We start from the raw sequence: 13,145 nt of genomic DNA, 5'->3' as shown, positions 1-13,145 counted from the left end.
AAAGAACTTTTAAACCTCTTTTGTTATTGTCTAAGTAGAAACTTGACGGTGATAATAGTGATGAATTTGCAGAGGTGAATTCACAGCAATACACAACACAACAATGGTGTTGCGTGCTGAAAGCAGACTTCTCACAGATTCTGAGACTGCAGGTTTCATTACTGTCCACACAAAATTCACTGAACCAGCAGTAAATGAACGTCCAAAACTACACTTCACGTTTGAAAAACAGATGATCAGGGGGATCTGCACTTTGTGTTTACATCTTTTTTGTAGGGTCTGTTCACTTCCTGTTTTAGCTGCTTAGTGGTTGTTGAGATGGTTTTGTGACCTTTTAGCTGACATTTCTGTAGATACCACATGTCTAATTACTTTGTATACTATGAATGGCCATAAAGACGTTTTTAACAGTAAGAAAACTTTAACAGTTGGAAAATAGGAAAATACAGTTAAAAGTCCAAAACTTCTACTTGTGGTTGCTTGTGGTAAGTAGCAGATCAAACAAGTTAAGAATGATAAATTTTAATTAGAAATGGCTTCAAGAGCACATTCAAGCCTGTGAGACACTGAGCCATGGCTCTGTGCTACATGCACACACTTCTGCATCTCTGCTGTTCAAACACAGTTTTATATAGTTTATTTTATGTAGTATTAGTATAGGCCTGCCCCGCGACCCTGAAAAGGATAAGCGGAAGCGAATGGATGGATGGATGGATAGTATAGGCCTGCAGTTTTTAGCTATCCACTTCACTATGGCGTTTGTTAGCTTGTCTTTCTTTGGTTTATCTAGACTTCTCCCACAAACTGATCCAAGGTAGTCTGCCCAAGCCTCCCGCCACTGTTTGTTTGGGTGGTTTGTTTGCTGCCATCAACAGCGTGTAATGCATTTAAGTGATACTTCAGACTTGAAGTACTCCGATGATAAGAAAACTCAACTTTGCTTCCAAATAACTTCAGTTGTATCAACACTGCCCTCTGGAACAGTTTAAAATGAACATGTCCATGTCAAAGATCTTTACCTGTCTCCATGTTTCTGTCCCCGCCCGTTTCTTTCTGTCCTGGGTCATGTGAGCGCTGCAGTAGTGTTAGGCCCACCATCAATGCTCTCATTGGTTGAGATGCATAATGATGCCCATTTCAAGCCAGCACTAATCAACATCCCTCCTGTCAACCATGGCTTTTTATATTCAGAGCCAGTGAGCACTTTCACAATAATCATGATTTTACAAACTGTGTTAATGTGCGATAAAATAATTGTTGGTGTTAATTATTTAATGAGTTAACGAGATACTAACAGGCTAACTGGGCAACTAATTAGACTTTGGTGCCAAACTGATGTGATCTCCATGTTTCCTTTATTGGACTGTGGCCAAGTATCAGAACTGAATGTACTGAGTAACATGTAGAGTTTAAATGTGTCAGTTCCAGTTATAGACCTCTAAAGTGCAGCTATCATATTAGGAGTATGTTAGGAATAGACAGTAATACTGAGCACAGTTAGCTGAAATCTTTATTTTACCACTCGCTGCATTCTTAGTGTTGATGAATTCAGCAGGTTCATGATAGTCTGCAGGATTAATCTCATATTTCCATCTAAAGTGTTGAATTAAATTGTTTTATTTGATGTTCTTTATGATCTCTGGCACCAGTTCATCTGTAGGCTGAGCTCAGTCCATCCATTTAGTGAAATGATGTTTAAAGGTCTCCTTGTTCTGTGAGCGTGCACAGATCCTGAAGCAGAAAGCCTGGGTTAACAGAGAAATGATCATCACTGTGATGATATTCATATTCTTTCACTGGGATTTGATGTTTTGTCAAAGCAGCAAACACAAAGAAAGCCTGGCTATGTTGGACTGGGTGTGAAAGCAGCTCCCAGTTTGAGTTCAGGAGATAGACGCCCTCTCTACTTTGAAGATAAGCTTCAAACTTTCCTTTTTGATAAAGCTTATACTTAGAGCTGGATCAGGTGACCCTGAACCATCCCTTAGTTGTGCTGCTATAGGCTCAGGCTGTTGGTGGACTTCCCATGATGCTCTGCTTTCTTCTCCACTCTCCTCTTTTCACTCCTGATGCTTTTATATGTCACCACTGCATGTCCTTAACTTTTGTCTTCTCTCTCCTTAGTTTGTGTTTTGTTCTTGTCTCTCTGAGCTCATCTCTTCTCTTTCCCCTCACCCTGCAACCAGTCATGGTAGATGCTCCTCCTGGAGCCTGTTTTCACTGGGAGGATCTTTGTGTCAAAGGGAGTTCTTCTTCCCACCATCACCAAGTGCTGCTCACAGTGGATTGTCTGATGGTTGGGGCTTTCTCTCTAATATTGGAGGCTGTTAAAGAGCTTGAAATGACTGTTGCTGTCTGCTGGTACTTGTCACTTATCAAAAAAGTTACATTGAATGGATGTAAATGGATAGATGTTATTGTATGTGACAAAGAGAAAATGATTGTTGACAGATGGATTGTTGTTTTGTGTGTCTGCAGCCTGTCAGGCTGTCTGATCACAGAGGAAGGTTGTACTTCTCTGGCCTCAGCTCTGCAATCCAACCCCTCCCATCTGAGAGAGCTGGACCTGAGCTACAATCATCCAGGGGACTCAGGAATGAAGCTGCTGTCGGCTGAACTGAAGGATCCAGGCTGGAGACTGGACACTCTCAGGTATGGAGAGAATGTATGATAGAGGAGGAGGAGCTGGAAACATTTCCTGTGTCCTTCACTCACTTCCTGATTATTTTATGTGACATGAACTGATCAATAAGGATCAGTAAAATTAATGTTTGCGGCATCCTGGGAGAACTTCGCCAGTAACAATTTGTAGATATCACAGTACATTTAACGTTAATTTTTGTTAAAAGACAAAATATCTATCCTATATTATAACAAACACTTTAACCAGGGTAAACTATTAACCTTTCTTTATTAAAAGAAAAAGAAATGTTATTTTATAACCAGATCTGTGGTAGAAACTGACAACTGTGGGGAGATGGTTTCTAAACATTTAAAAGCAAGCAGTTCTGCAGAGATGCATTTAAGAGCCATTGAATGGAGAATCGTGTCAGTGGAGGTTCAGAATGTGGGCTCATCACATAGTTCATGCAGACTTCAGATAGTTCCTGAAGTGCTGATTGGAAAATGTAAATATAGGGAGAAAGAGCTGTATTTTTAGATCATTAATAGTCAATAAATATATTGATCTACAATAGGTTTTATAACATGGTAAAGTGTTGTTTGATCTTTGTATATATAAATCAAATATTCAATATTCACTTGTAAATAGACACTGAACCATAAGGGGTGAGCTACCTTATTGTTTCTTGTATTGTTTCCTCCTGTTAATTTCAGTTAGGGAGTTAGGTGCAGCAGATGTCTTTTGTTTGGTTTTGGTTTCACATGGGGTTTTAGATAGCACCTCTTTCCTGACATAGCTTGTTTTGTTTGTTATTTTGGCCTTTGTTCACCCCGGAGTTAAGTTTTCAGTGTAGTCACACATAAACCAACGTTCACTTCAAAAATTGGCTTCTGGATATGGTTTTGGGGGCCAGGGCAGGGTCACTTCCTTTCTAACCCTATTCCTGTACGCCTAGACTGGGGCGTAACACAGTGTTGCCTGCCTTCACATATTTAAGTTTGTATTACCACAGTCAGAGATACCGCTGTTGTTCATTTGATTATTTCTAACATTGTATGCTAACCAACAGCAGTTACAGTTTAATATTTATTGTTCTATTTTGATGGAATAGAATAAATATTGTAAAATGAATGATTTTCTACTTCCCAGTTTGTCTTCATTGAGTTGTCAGTAATGTGACAATAACTCAGACTGGAAGTAATCGTAATGACAAATGAATTTTCAGACTTTCAGAGTGTTTACTGAGGAAATACACTGGTCCCTTAATAGTTTCAACATGAAATTGTCATGATCCTGGGTCCTTTTGACCCAGCGTTTTGTGTTTTCTATTATTGTAATTTTGGTTCTGTTCTTCCTCGGTTAGTGTTCATTCTTTTCTACCAGTGTATCCCTGTGTTTAGTCTGCGTTTTGAGTCTGTGTCATTACGTGCATGTGTTTCCTGTTTTACTTTAAAAGTCTCTGTCTTATCTCAGTGTGTTCAGTTTACTTTTCCCCTGTCTCGTCAGGTCTGATTACTCCCAGCTGTGCCCTCCTTTTGTGTCTCATTCCCTCGTTATCCTTCTGTGTATTTAAACCTCGTGTCTGCCTCTGTTAGTTGCTGGTTCGTCTGTGTTGCTCCCCTCCGTGTTCTCGTGTTTTCTCCCTGCATCTCCGTTTCTCGACCCAAGGTTTCAGGTTTGTTTGTTAGCTCTTCCCAGTTTAGGTTTTTCAGTTCTTGTTCACCTGCCTTTGTTGTTTGTACCCACGCGTGTAAATAAAGACTCACCTGCACCAGAGCTGCCGCCTTTTGGGTCCTCTCTATAATCTCCACACGCCTGCCACTCCGGGCGTGACAGAAATATTCAAAAACAAATATCCACTGTCTGTGTGACAGAGGCATAAATTTCTCTGTGTGCATGTGAAGAAATCTGATGTTAAATCAGAACATGAACAGGTTTCAGGTGGCATTAAAAGGCATGAAAACAACGCTGCACTGACTCAGAGGGCAGAAATATTGCCGTTAAGTGCCTTAGTAAGTTGAATTTTTCGTTAAATAGGGCCTTCGTAAGTCGGGGTTCCACTGTATTTGTCATAATGTTGGACTGTTGTGTACGAGAGCCATGTAATGTCCATGTGTGCATGCTGAAAAAGACTGTGCTGGTCTAAACCCCCTCCTCCTTTCAGGGTGGAGCCTGCTGGAGTCCGATGGTTGAGACCAGGTCTGAGGAAGTGTAAGTGTGTTTTTAATGGGATTCATGAAAACAAAGCAGCACACATTCAACCATCTTCATCATGTCAGGAGTCATCATCAAAGTGTCAATCAATGAACAGATGATGGATCAATAACTGCAGCTGGATTGTGTTTGTTCTCTCCATCAGATTCCTGTCAACTCACAATCGACACAAACACAGTGAACACAAAGCTCCAACTGTCTGACGACCACAGGAAGGTGACAGATGTGTGGGAGATTCAGTCATATCCGTATCATCCAGACAGATTTGATGTTCTTCCTCAGCTGCTGTGTAGAAATGGTCTGACTGGTCGCTGTTACTGGGAGGTCGAGTGGAGAGGACATATTTATATATCAGTGAGTTACAGAAGCATCAGAAGGAAAGGAGACAGTGATGACTGCGAGTTTGGATTTAATGATCAGTCCTGGAGTCTGTACTGCACTGATGATCGTCCTCTTTTTGTAAGGCACAATAACAAATCAACATCCATCTCCTCCTCCTCCTCCTCTGTCTCTAACAGAGTAGCAGTGTATGTGGACTGTCCTGCTGGCACTCTGTCCTTCTACAGAGTCTCCTCTGACACTCTGATCCACCTCCACACCTTCAACACCACATTCACTCAAACTCTTTATCCTGGGTTTAGGTTCTATCCTGGTTCCTCAGTGTCCCTGTGCTGAGTGTAAAGAGTGTCTCCTGTTAGAGAAACACTCTGACTGTTGAACAGATAGTTCAGTCTGTACATGTCTGTCTCTTTCACTCACAAACATGTTTTCAGATTCATGGATTCAATCAGTTGATGTTTGAAACTCTTCTAAATGATTCCTTGTAAACTTCTTCCTCTTCAGTCCTTTAAAGATGGAATCTCCCATTATCCCAAGATCCACATGTTGGTAGTTAGTTGTTTGATTGGCAGCCGAGCCTCCTGTGAGGAAAAGCCAGAGGCTGCCAGTGATGTAGCCGACTGTCTAGGATCAATGTCAGTTTCACTGAATTGTAACTTCAGTAGCTGTTTGCTCCAATACAGTCACACGTGTTAGCATCGTTTAGCTACAGTGGTCCTGAAGCAGCTTCAGACCTCACTGATCATGTGACTCTGGTCACCTGACTCAGTGTTTCTGAAGCAGTGTGCTGGGTTTTTAAAAATCCGTCGCTGCTGCCTGATGTTGGGCCCACAGAGGAAGACGACTCACTCACTCTTCTTCACTTCCTCCTTAAACATGTGGAAGGAGAGCAAAGTGCTGCCTGACTCTTATTTCTGACAGGAACAGAAGAAACCACAGCAAACTGTTCCAGTTATTCATCTTCATCACAATCTATTTATTTCTGATGGTGTCTTCAGTCTGAGGGTTTGAAGTTTCCATGTCTGTGTGATGTGTGGTGTGAAGGCTGCTGGTTAAACTGGGACTCACTGTTTAAAGCACTGAGTGCTCATAGAGAGATGCTCCATGAGTCCCAGTACAGACTACAAACATGGTGGAAACTTTGATATCCACACACTCTGCATGTCTGTGAGTAACTGTGATGAAGATGTGCAGAGATCTGTGTACAAACAGGAGAAAGACTGTAAAGACTCTGTGCTTCTAACAGCCTCTGTTAACATATGTGAGGCTGTTTGTTGTTGTTGCCATGGAGCTTTTCACTGTTTGGGTCAGCAGGTCATGTGATCAGGTTTGTTCTGCTCGACGATGGTTCAGTGTCAGGGTTTGTTTGCATTCATCAATAAATATCTAAATAAATCAAAGACTCCATGTTTTTTCTTTCAAGGCGAACATGTGACCTCTGCTCATCCATCTCTGTGTGTATCAGGATACATTTAGTTCATAATACACGAGTCAGAGAAATCAAACAAAAGACAGCGTGATGTCCTGTATGGACAGGTGGAAGGAACCAAGTCCTCAGCTGAAACACTCGTGTTTGTCCACAGACAGGAAACTTTATTGCATTATTGAATGCTAGTGCTTTCTAAATGACCTGACAAATGTAGGGATTTGTGTGTAGAGTTTTGCAGTGACAGTTCACCAAATCGGGGTTGGACTGGGACAAAAAATCGGCCTGGGCATTTTGTCTAGAGACCGGCCCACCAGGTATTATAGGAAAAGCCATAAAGCCTTTGAATGAAAACAAACGCTGTTGTGACAGTGATGTATGCTGTCTTGTTGGTATATGTGTGATTTCTATACATTTTACGTCATACTAAAAACTTTGCTTGTAAGACTCAGATAATTATTTAATAAAAGCGAGACATTTTAAATGAGAATAAGAAAGAATTAAGTATTTCTTTGTGCCCCCCTTTCCCTGTTAATGCCCTACCTGGCCCCCTGGCAAAACTTTGCTAGATCCGCCCCTGCACAGTTACCAGCTGTCAGCTACTTAGAAAATGATCCTGGTGTTATTTGTCTCTCAGAAACAGTTCATAACTTCCCTTCAACTCATCCATGTCACCTAAAGCGTAAACCTGTTTCTCCATCACCTGTTCAACTGTGATGATTCAGTAAGGACATCTGGTTTCATCTTCATGTCCCTGGGCTGCCCCCTGCTGGTCCCCGGGCGCAGTGTCGGGCAAAATGGGTCCCTTCAGCTCTGGATTGGAGCATGCCAGGTGTGGGAATTAACCCTTCCACCACATATCTCCCCACATATCCAAACCGACATCATGACCAGCAGCTTTTACGGCTGTGGCTCCAGCAAACATCAGCTGATACTAGAAATTAATATTAAATAAATTCTAACAACTGCTTATCACACTTAAACGTGCTGCTGCTGTGGTTTAGCGCAACATCTGCTGGTTTCCTCTTTCTGAAGCAAAGGCAATAAACAAACAAGAGAGACGGGACTTGCGTCAGAAAAGTTTAGGTGGTCAGAAAAGCTGATCAGCTGATCATTGATCAGTTTCATGATTGAAGTAGCAACAGGCGAGAGAGGGGGAGAGAATGAGAGAAGAAGAGGCAGCTGCAGCGTAAAGACACAGAATAACTAAAGCTCTGTGTCTTTTTTCATTCTAGAGGAAGTACGGGACAAACTGTGTTCCTTTTCAGCTCAATACGAAACCCGTAATAATTTCTCTGAATGCGGGATGATTCCGATTTTTACGGGACGGTTGGCAACTCTACTAACTAACCTTATGAATAAAATAAAGTTCACTATCAGTAACATCATAGCACCCACCCAGCTGTATAGAAACTCTGTCATGCTAGCTAGTACGCAGTACGAGTTATTGTAACTGACTGTAAAAAGTCAGCACAACGAAAATAAACTCCACCTAAACTTGGTTTATATCTGACCCAGATAGACTGCAGGTCATAACTTCTTACCTGAAGTTCAGTTCACCTGACGCTCCGACCGGCGGCTGCCTCGGGTCTCTGCTCCTCCTGCTTCCCCTTTCTCTCATCCACCCGCCTCTGTGGGAGTTCCGACACAGCCACCACCAAACAACTGAGTTATTTTTAATAAATAAAAAAAAAAAATCATCGGGCCACCAAGCAAATGCCCGGTATGCCCAATGGCCAGTCCAACTATGGTCGTGCCATCAGTTAACCCTTCGCGTGCCAACTGTGGCACGCTTGCCTAGGGTTGCCGACCCTTGGTGTATATGTGAATGCTGTCAGTAAATGATTGGTTTCTATTGATTCTACTTCCTGTTGACTAGTTTGATGACAGTGAAACAATCACAGCTGATTGTGTGATGATGTCACTGTTACATTCAGTGTGTGTGACATCATGTTAGTGCAGCTGATAACAGCCTGGTTCTGTTAGAAACACATGAACGTGTCCATAGATCAGTGTGTGTTTAACATGAGAGCTTCAGCCCTGCTGATGTGTTCAATAAAGACATGCAGGAAAACTGATGAGACTCTGAAATAACTCTTTATATTCATAATGTAACTCTGCATCAAAAGAACAACAAAGGATCCCACACAGGTTTATGTGAACAAAGACAGTTCTGATGTTTCTTTGTTTTTAAGTCTAACAGTTTGACATTATTAGCAAATAGACTGCAGTTGTCACGGTCCTGGGTCGATGACCCAGTGTTTTGAGTTTCTTGTGTCTCTGAGTTTTTGTTTTATGATCTTAGTTCTCTTTGTTGCCCCAGTTTATTCTTTAGTCTTAGTGTCTTAGTTTGGCTTTCTTGTATTCTCTTTAGTTTTCTGAGTATTTAGTAGCTGCCCTCTGTGTCTCCTTGTTGTTGTTCTCTGTGTCTTTCTTAGTTGCTGTGTCTCCCCTAGTCAAGTCTGCGTCTATGTTACATTTCCTGTTTTACTTTGAAGGTCTGTGTCCTACTTGAATGTATTGAGTTCGCTTCCCTTGGGTCTCGTTATGTCTGATTTCTCCCAGTTGTGCTCTCCTTCTGTGTCTCATTCATCTCGTTATTTCCCAGTGTATTTAAGCCCTGTGTTTCTGTGTCAGTGTTGCGATCCCCCTCATGTGGTGTGTTTGTCCCTGTGGCGCATGTTATATTTAGGTTTTCCTAGTTTAGTGTTGTATTGGTAAATAGTAAATGGCCTGTATTTGTATAGCGCTTTACTAGTCCCTAAGGACCTGTTACGGGTTCGAAATTGAGGATGAGAGCAAAACAATGATAGTCCAGAAGAGGTCGTTCAAACGACTGATTTTAATGAATGCACGCTGCGTGGAGAGGTGCAAACTGCAAAACAGTTGTACATCTCTACCCAAAATACACTCTAGACTGCTTTTATAACATCAGGGTATTGTAACGCCCCTTCTTGCGTTTACAAGCACATAATTTGCATGTACAGAACATTCATGTATTTAAAGAATTAAATGCAAACACAGAAGTTCCTCCTTGTGGCATACTCTTAAGTATATGGTGATGATCTAAGGCCTTTGAGGTCACCATGGACTGGACATCCTTCCGTCACCTGTAACTAAGCAAACTCAAATACCACAAGAAGCTGAATACATCCAAGCCTTTGCTCAGCTACTATTTTACTGTAACAATATACTCAGCATATGAGTTATGATACATATATATTTAACTCAATCATTTTAAAGTAGTTATAACTGCACCTGTAATAAACATGTCAATATTTGATTATGATAACCCCTATAATACAAATTATAACATAATGCCAGCAGCTTCAATAAACACTTTGATGAAATGATAATTAATGCAATGATAAGATGATGGTTATGTAAAATAATCCCTGTAATTCCACAATTCCCTCTTTTGACATTCCAATCAGGAATGTCACCACACTTCTTGTTGCATCACTCCCTGCTCGGCTCTATGGGTTCTAAGTTCATCCTATAGATGCCCTCAACCCAGCCAGGGTTCACAACCCATTACCTTTACCAACAGTCCTCTTACACAAGGAATGATACAACAACCAGCGATGACCAACATTCCCAAAAATACAGCCAATTAACCTATCACTGACATAGCCACACCTTTCCATTGTCCAAACACAGATGTCATCCAGGACGCCAGCGGATTTTCGATACCTGAGTGCTCATGCATTGTTTTAGACAAAATCTTCAGACCCACCAGAGCTCAGGTTACTGAGCCATCTGGGGCAGTATTAATAGGGATAAAAGTGCAGCACATGTCTCCGAACATGGCGCATACGCCTCCCCTCTCACGTCAAGGGTCATTTGATTTTACACTCCCATCAGCAAACTCGGACCCAATTGTTCTTCCAACCCCATCATGGCGTCCCTGGTGAGGTTAGAGAGTCTCAGCAGGTTTTAGTGAACCTAATGCGGTCAAAATTTTGATTAGGCGTTACCCAAAGAAATATACTCTCAAATCCTGCAGCTATCAGATTTACCAGCTTGTACTCGTCTGGAACTCCCCTAGGCACTCCTATGGAGTCTACCCAGGTCGGTGAGTTTAGGCGAGGATCATAAACATGTGTACCCTAGGTCCCTCTTTTGGCCAAAATCTGTCTCTTCTGTCTGGCAGCTAAAGTTCGCGAGTTGTGTTTTGGAATAGTCTTTACCTGGTTTCTAATCAGCATGAGTGGAGCTCCCAGTCGCTCTGTAGACAAACGTGGCCTGGATAAAGCACAGGCAACATAATCAGATACATGTTGTTCTCTAGCATTTTGAGCCTCCCAATCAAGCCAGAGGTTACTGTCCTTGAAACCAGTGACCCGCTCGATTAAATCCTTAAGCTCCAGTCTAGAGTAATCTGTGGTCAGAAGTACTCTCCCTTTTGGTTCCTGTTGCTTTTGAGCTACTGTTCTCAAAGTTAGCATCTGATCAGTCAGAATGGTGATAGAACTTTCTGCGAGCGGCTTAGACTTTGGATCAACTAAATTTACCTAAGCATATCATGGGGTGATTGCAGACCTGTACATCATACGCTCTCCAACTACTATTAGCTCCTGTACACTTAATGACGTTACACAAATCAAACGTGAATGAGCTGGTAGACCCTTTAACATAATTCAACTCTATGCCATTATTGCTGCTGAGACACTCATCACCTTTACCTGACACCTCGCGCTTTTGTCTTTTTACCGATCCCGTTTTAGCAACTACAGTCTCAGGAAGCGCTGGACTGGACTGGCCTCCGTGTTCAGACAAGGGGTCTGGAGTACCCTGCAAAATATAAACAGTAAACAACACAGCCATGGTTAATATCATTGCATACAATAAACATGTAGTGGTAAGGAACATTTTAATAAGTTTCTTCTCATTACGTGTCTCTGATTCACGTGTTTGCATCATGTTATATAAACTTTGTATCCTGGAAAGAAACTCCCCTGCTTTTGTGGAGTCCTCAATTTGTCACCGCTCCTTTCTGTTGGCGACCTTCTCAACTGCTGCTCTTCTCTCTTCGGCCCCCTGACTTGGCAAATCAGACAATAACCTCCTGTCCTCTAGGTGGTCTAGTAATAAACACCAGCCCCCACTTGAAAACACTTCATGCTTAAATGATCTCCGCTCCTCTTCTGGGTCCCTCTCTAGTGGAAATCTTCTCCTGTAAGGAATAAAAACAAACAGCCTCTCTCTGCTACACCTTACTAACCTACTGTGTTCGTCTAAGGTTCCTGTCATTATTCAAAGTTGGTTCACAATATCATATCAGGCAAAATGATAAACCCTACTGCCACGTCTGCTTTGTTAAACTCTTCAGTTAGACTCTGTACCGGTTTGCCAATCTGTGTGTACATGCCTCTACACTTTTAATGTCTAAATGCACATCTGGATATATGTGCACTTGTATGTCTATCTGCATCTATGAGTCAGTGGTTTTTCAGAAAAAAGGCGTTAAAGTGAAGAATGTTTCCTGACTATTAACTCCTGATACTGGAGGGACTTTCCGGGTTGCCCAACCTCTTAGGTTTGGCCTTTTACACTTTTACTAAAGAAATTTTTAACAGAGCCCAAAGAGATTTTTATTTTGCTCCTGCGCTTGACAGGATAAGGGAAGTTGTTTTTGGTTTTGTTTTGAAATTTTTCCCTTCTGTGTGTGTGTCTACATAGGTAAGCATATTATAATCAACATAACATCCCTGATTTGCAAATTATTTTCTGCCCCCGCTGCAGGGCAACATCCTGCATCATGTGGTGGTGAGTCTATGTTGGCTAGTTTAATACAGATATGTAACAGTTTCTTGATTCCATGGCCCACTCAGAGTTGCGTAGTGTCAATGTATGTGGAGAGTTCAATACACATTTCTTGGCTAATTATTTTCCCAATAAAAGTGAAATCACACATTGCATTTGGTTTCACTTATGTATTATCATGTTCTGGGCTCTATCCATTATATTAACTTTATTCAATCTCAATACTCTTTATGTGTGTGAGCAACGCTTGTAGTTTTATTAAACACAGAGTAAAATACACACCATCCCCATGTCAGCCTAACTCTCCGCTAAAAAGCACACTTCAAAGTTTTCTATCTGGATTTACGCCTCTTTTGGCTTCAAGCATATACATAACATGCAAAGGTTACTGTTAATGCCCGTTAGACAAGTTTCCATTATCTACAACATTTTGTTTCACCCGGCTCACCCTCACATGTTTCCTGTTCGCTTATTGCATATTTATCTTTAAGACCTTTTACCTCAGTAGTTGCTAAGCAGAAACAAAGCAACCTGTGGTCCACCTTTACCCTGTAAAATAAACCCCTGTCATGTTTGTGTCTGTAAGCATGTTTTGCATTCATTCGTTACACTCCACGCCATTCCTGCAAATTAGGAGCTGTAAAGTTGAAAGCTGCATCAAGTCCAGGCCTCTGGCCTGGCCTATATATAAATCATGTGTGTTTGTAAGCGTGCATGCAATTAACCTGCTATGTTCTCATCCTCCCTCAACATGTATCACCTGGACACTCTCACCAG

General features: G+C 41.6%; 1 protein-coding gene across 1 annotated transcript in view; it reads left to right on the top strand.

The window, feature by feature from the left end:
* The window catches only part of LOC134620437 (NLR family CARD domain-containing protein 3-like), a 37,029-nt gene extending 31,331 nt beyond the window's left edge, over positions 1-5,698 (top strand). The window contains exons 12-14 of the mRNA XM_065470102.1: positions 2,479-2,652; positions 4,788-4,834; positions 4,983-5,698. Coding sequence (XP_065326174.1) covers positions 2,479-2,652; positions 4,788-4,834; positions 4,983-5,512 — 751 coding nt within the window. The 3' untranslated portion in view covers positions 5,513-5,698. The remainder of the gene's footprint in view (positions 1-2,478; positions 2,653-4,787; positions 4,835-4,982) is intronic.
* Positions 5,699-13,145: the final 7,447 nt, after the last annotated feature.

This window comes from Pelmatolapia mariae, linkage group LG3_W (assembly GCF_036321145.2).
Source record: "Pelmatolapia mariae isolate MD_Pm_ZW linkage group LG3_W, Pm_UMD_F_2, whole genome shotgun sequence".
Classification (NCBI taxonomy): Eukaryota; Metazoa; Chordata; class Actinopteri; order Cichliformes; family Cichlidae; genus Pelmatolapia; species Pelmatolapia mariae.
Note: the sequence above shows the minus strand (reverse complement) of the source record. Positions and strands in the feature narration are given on the sequence as shown.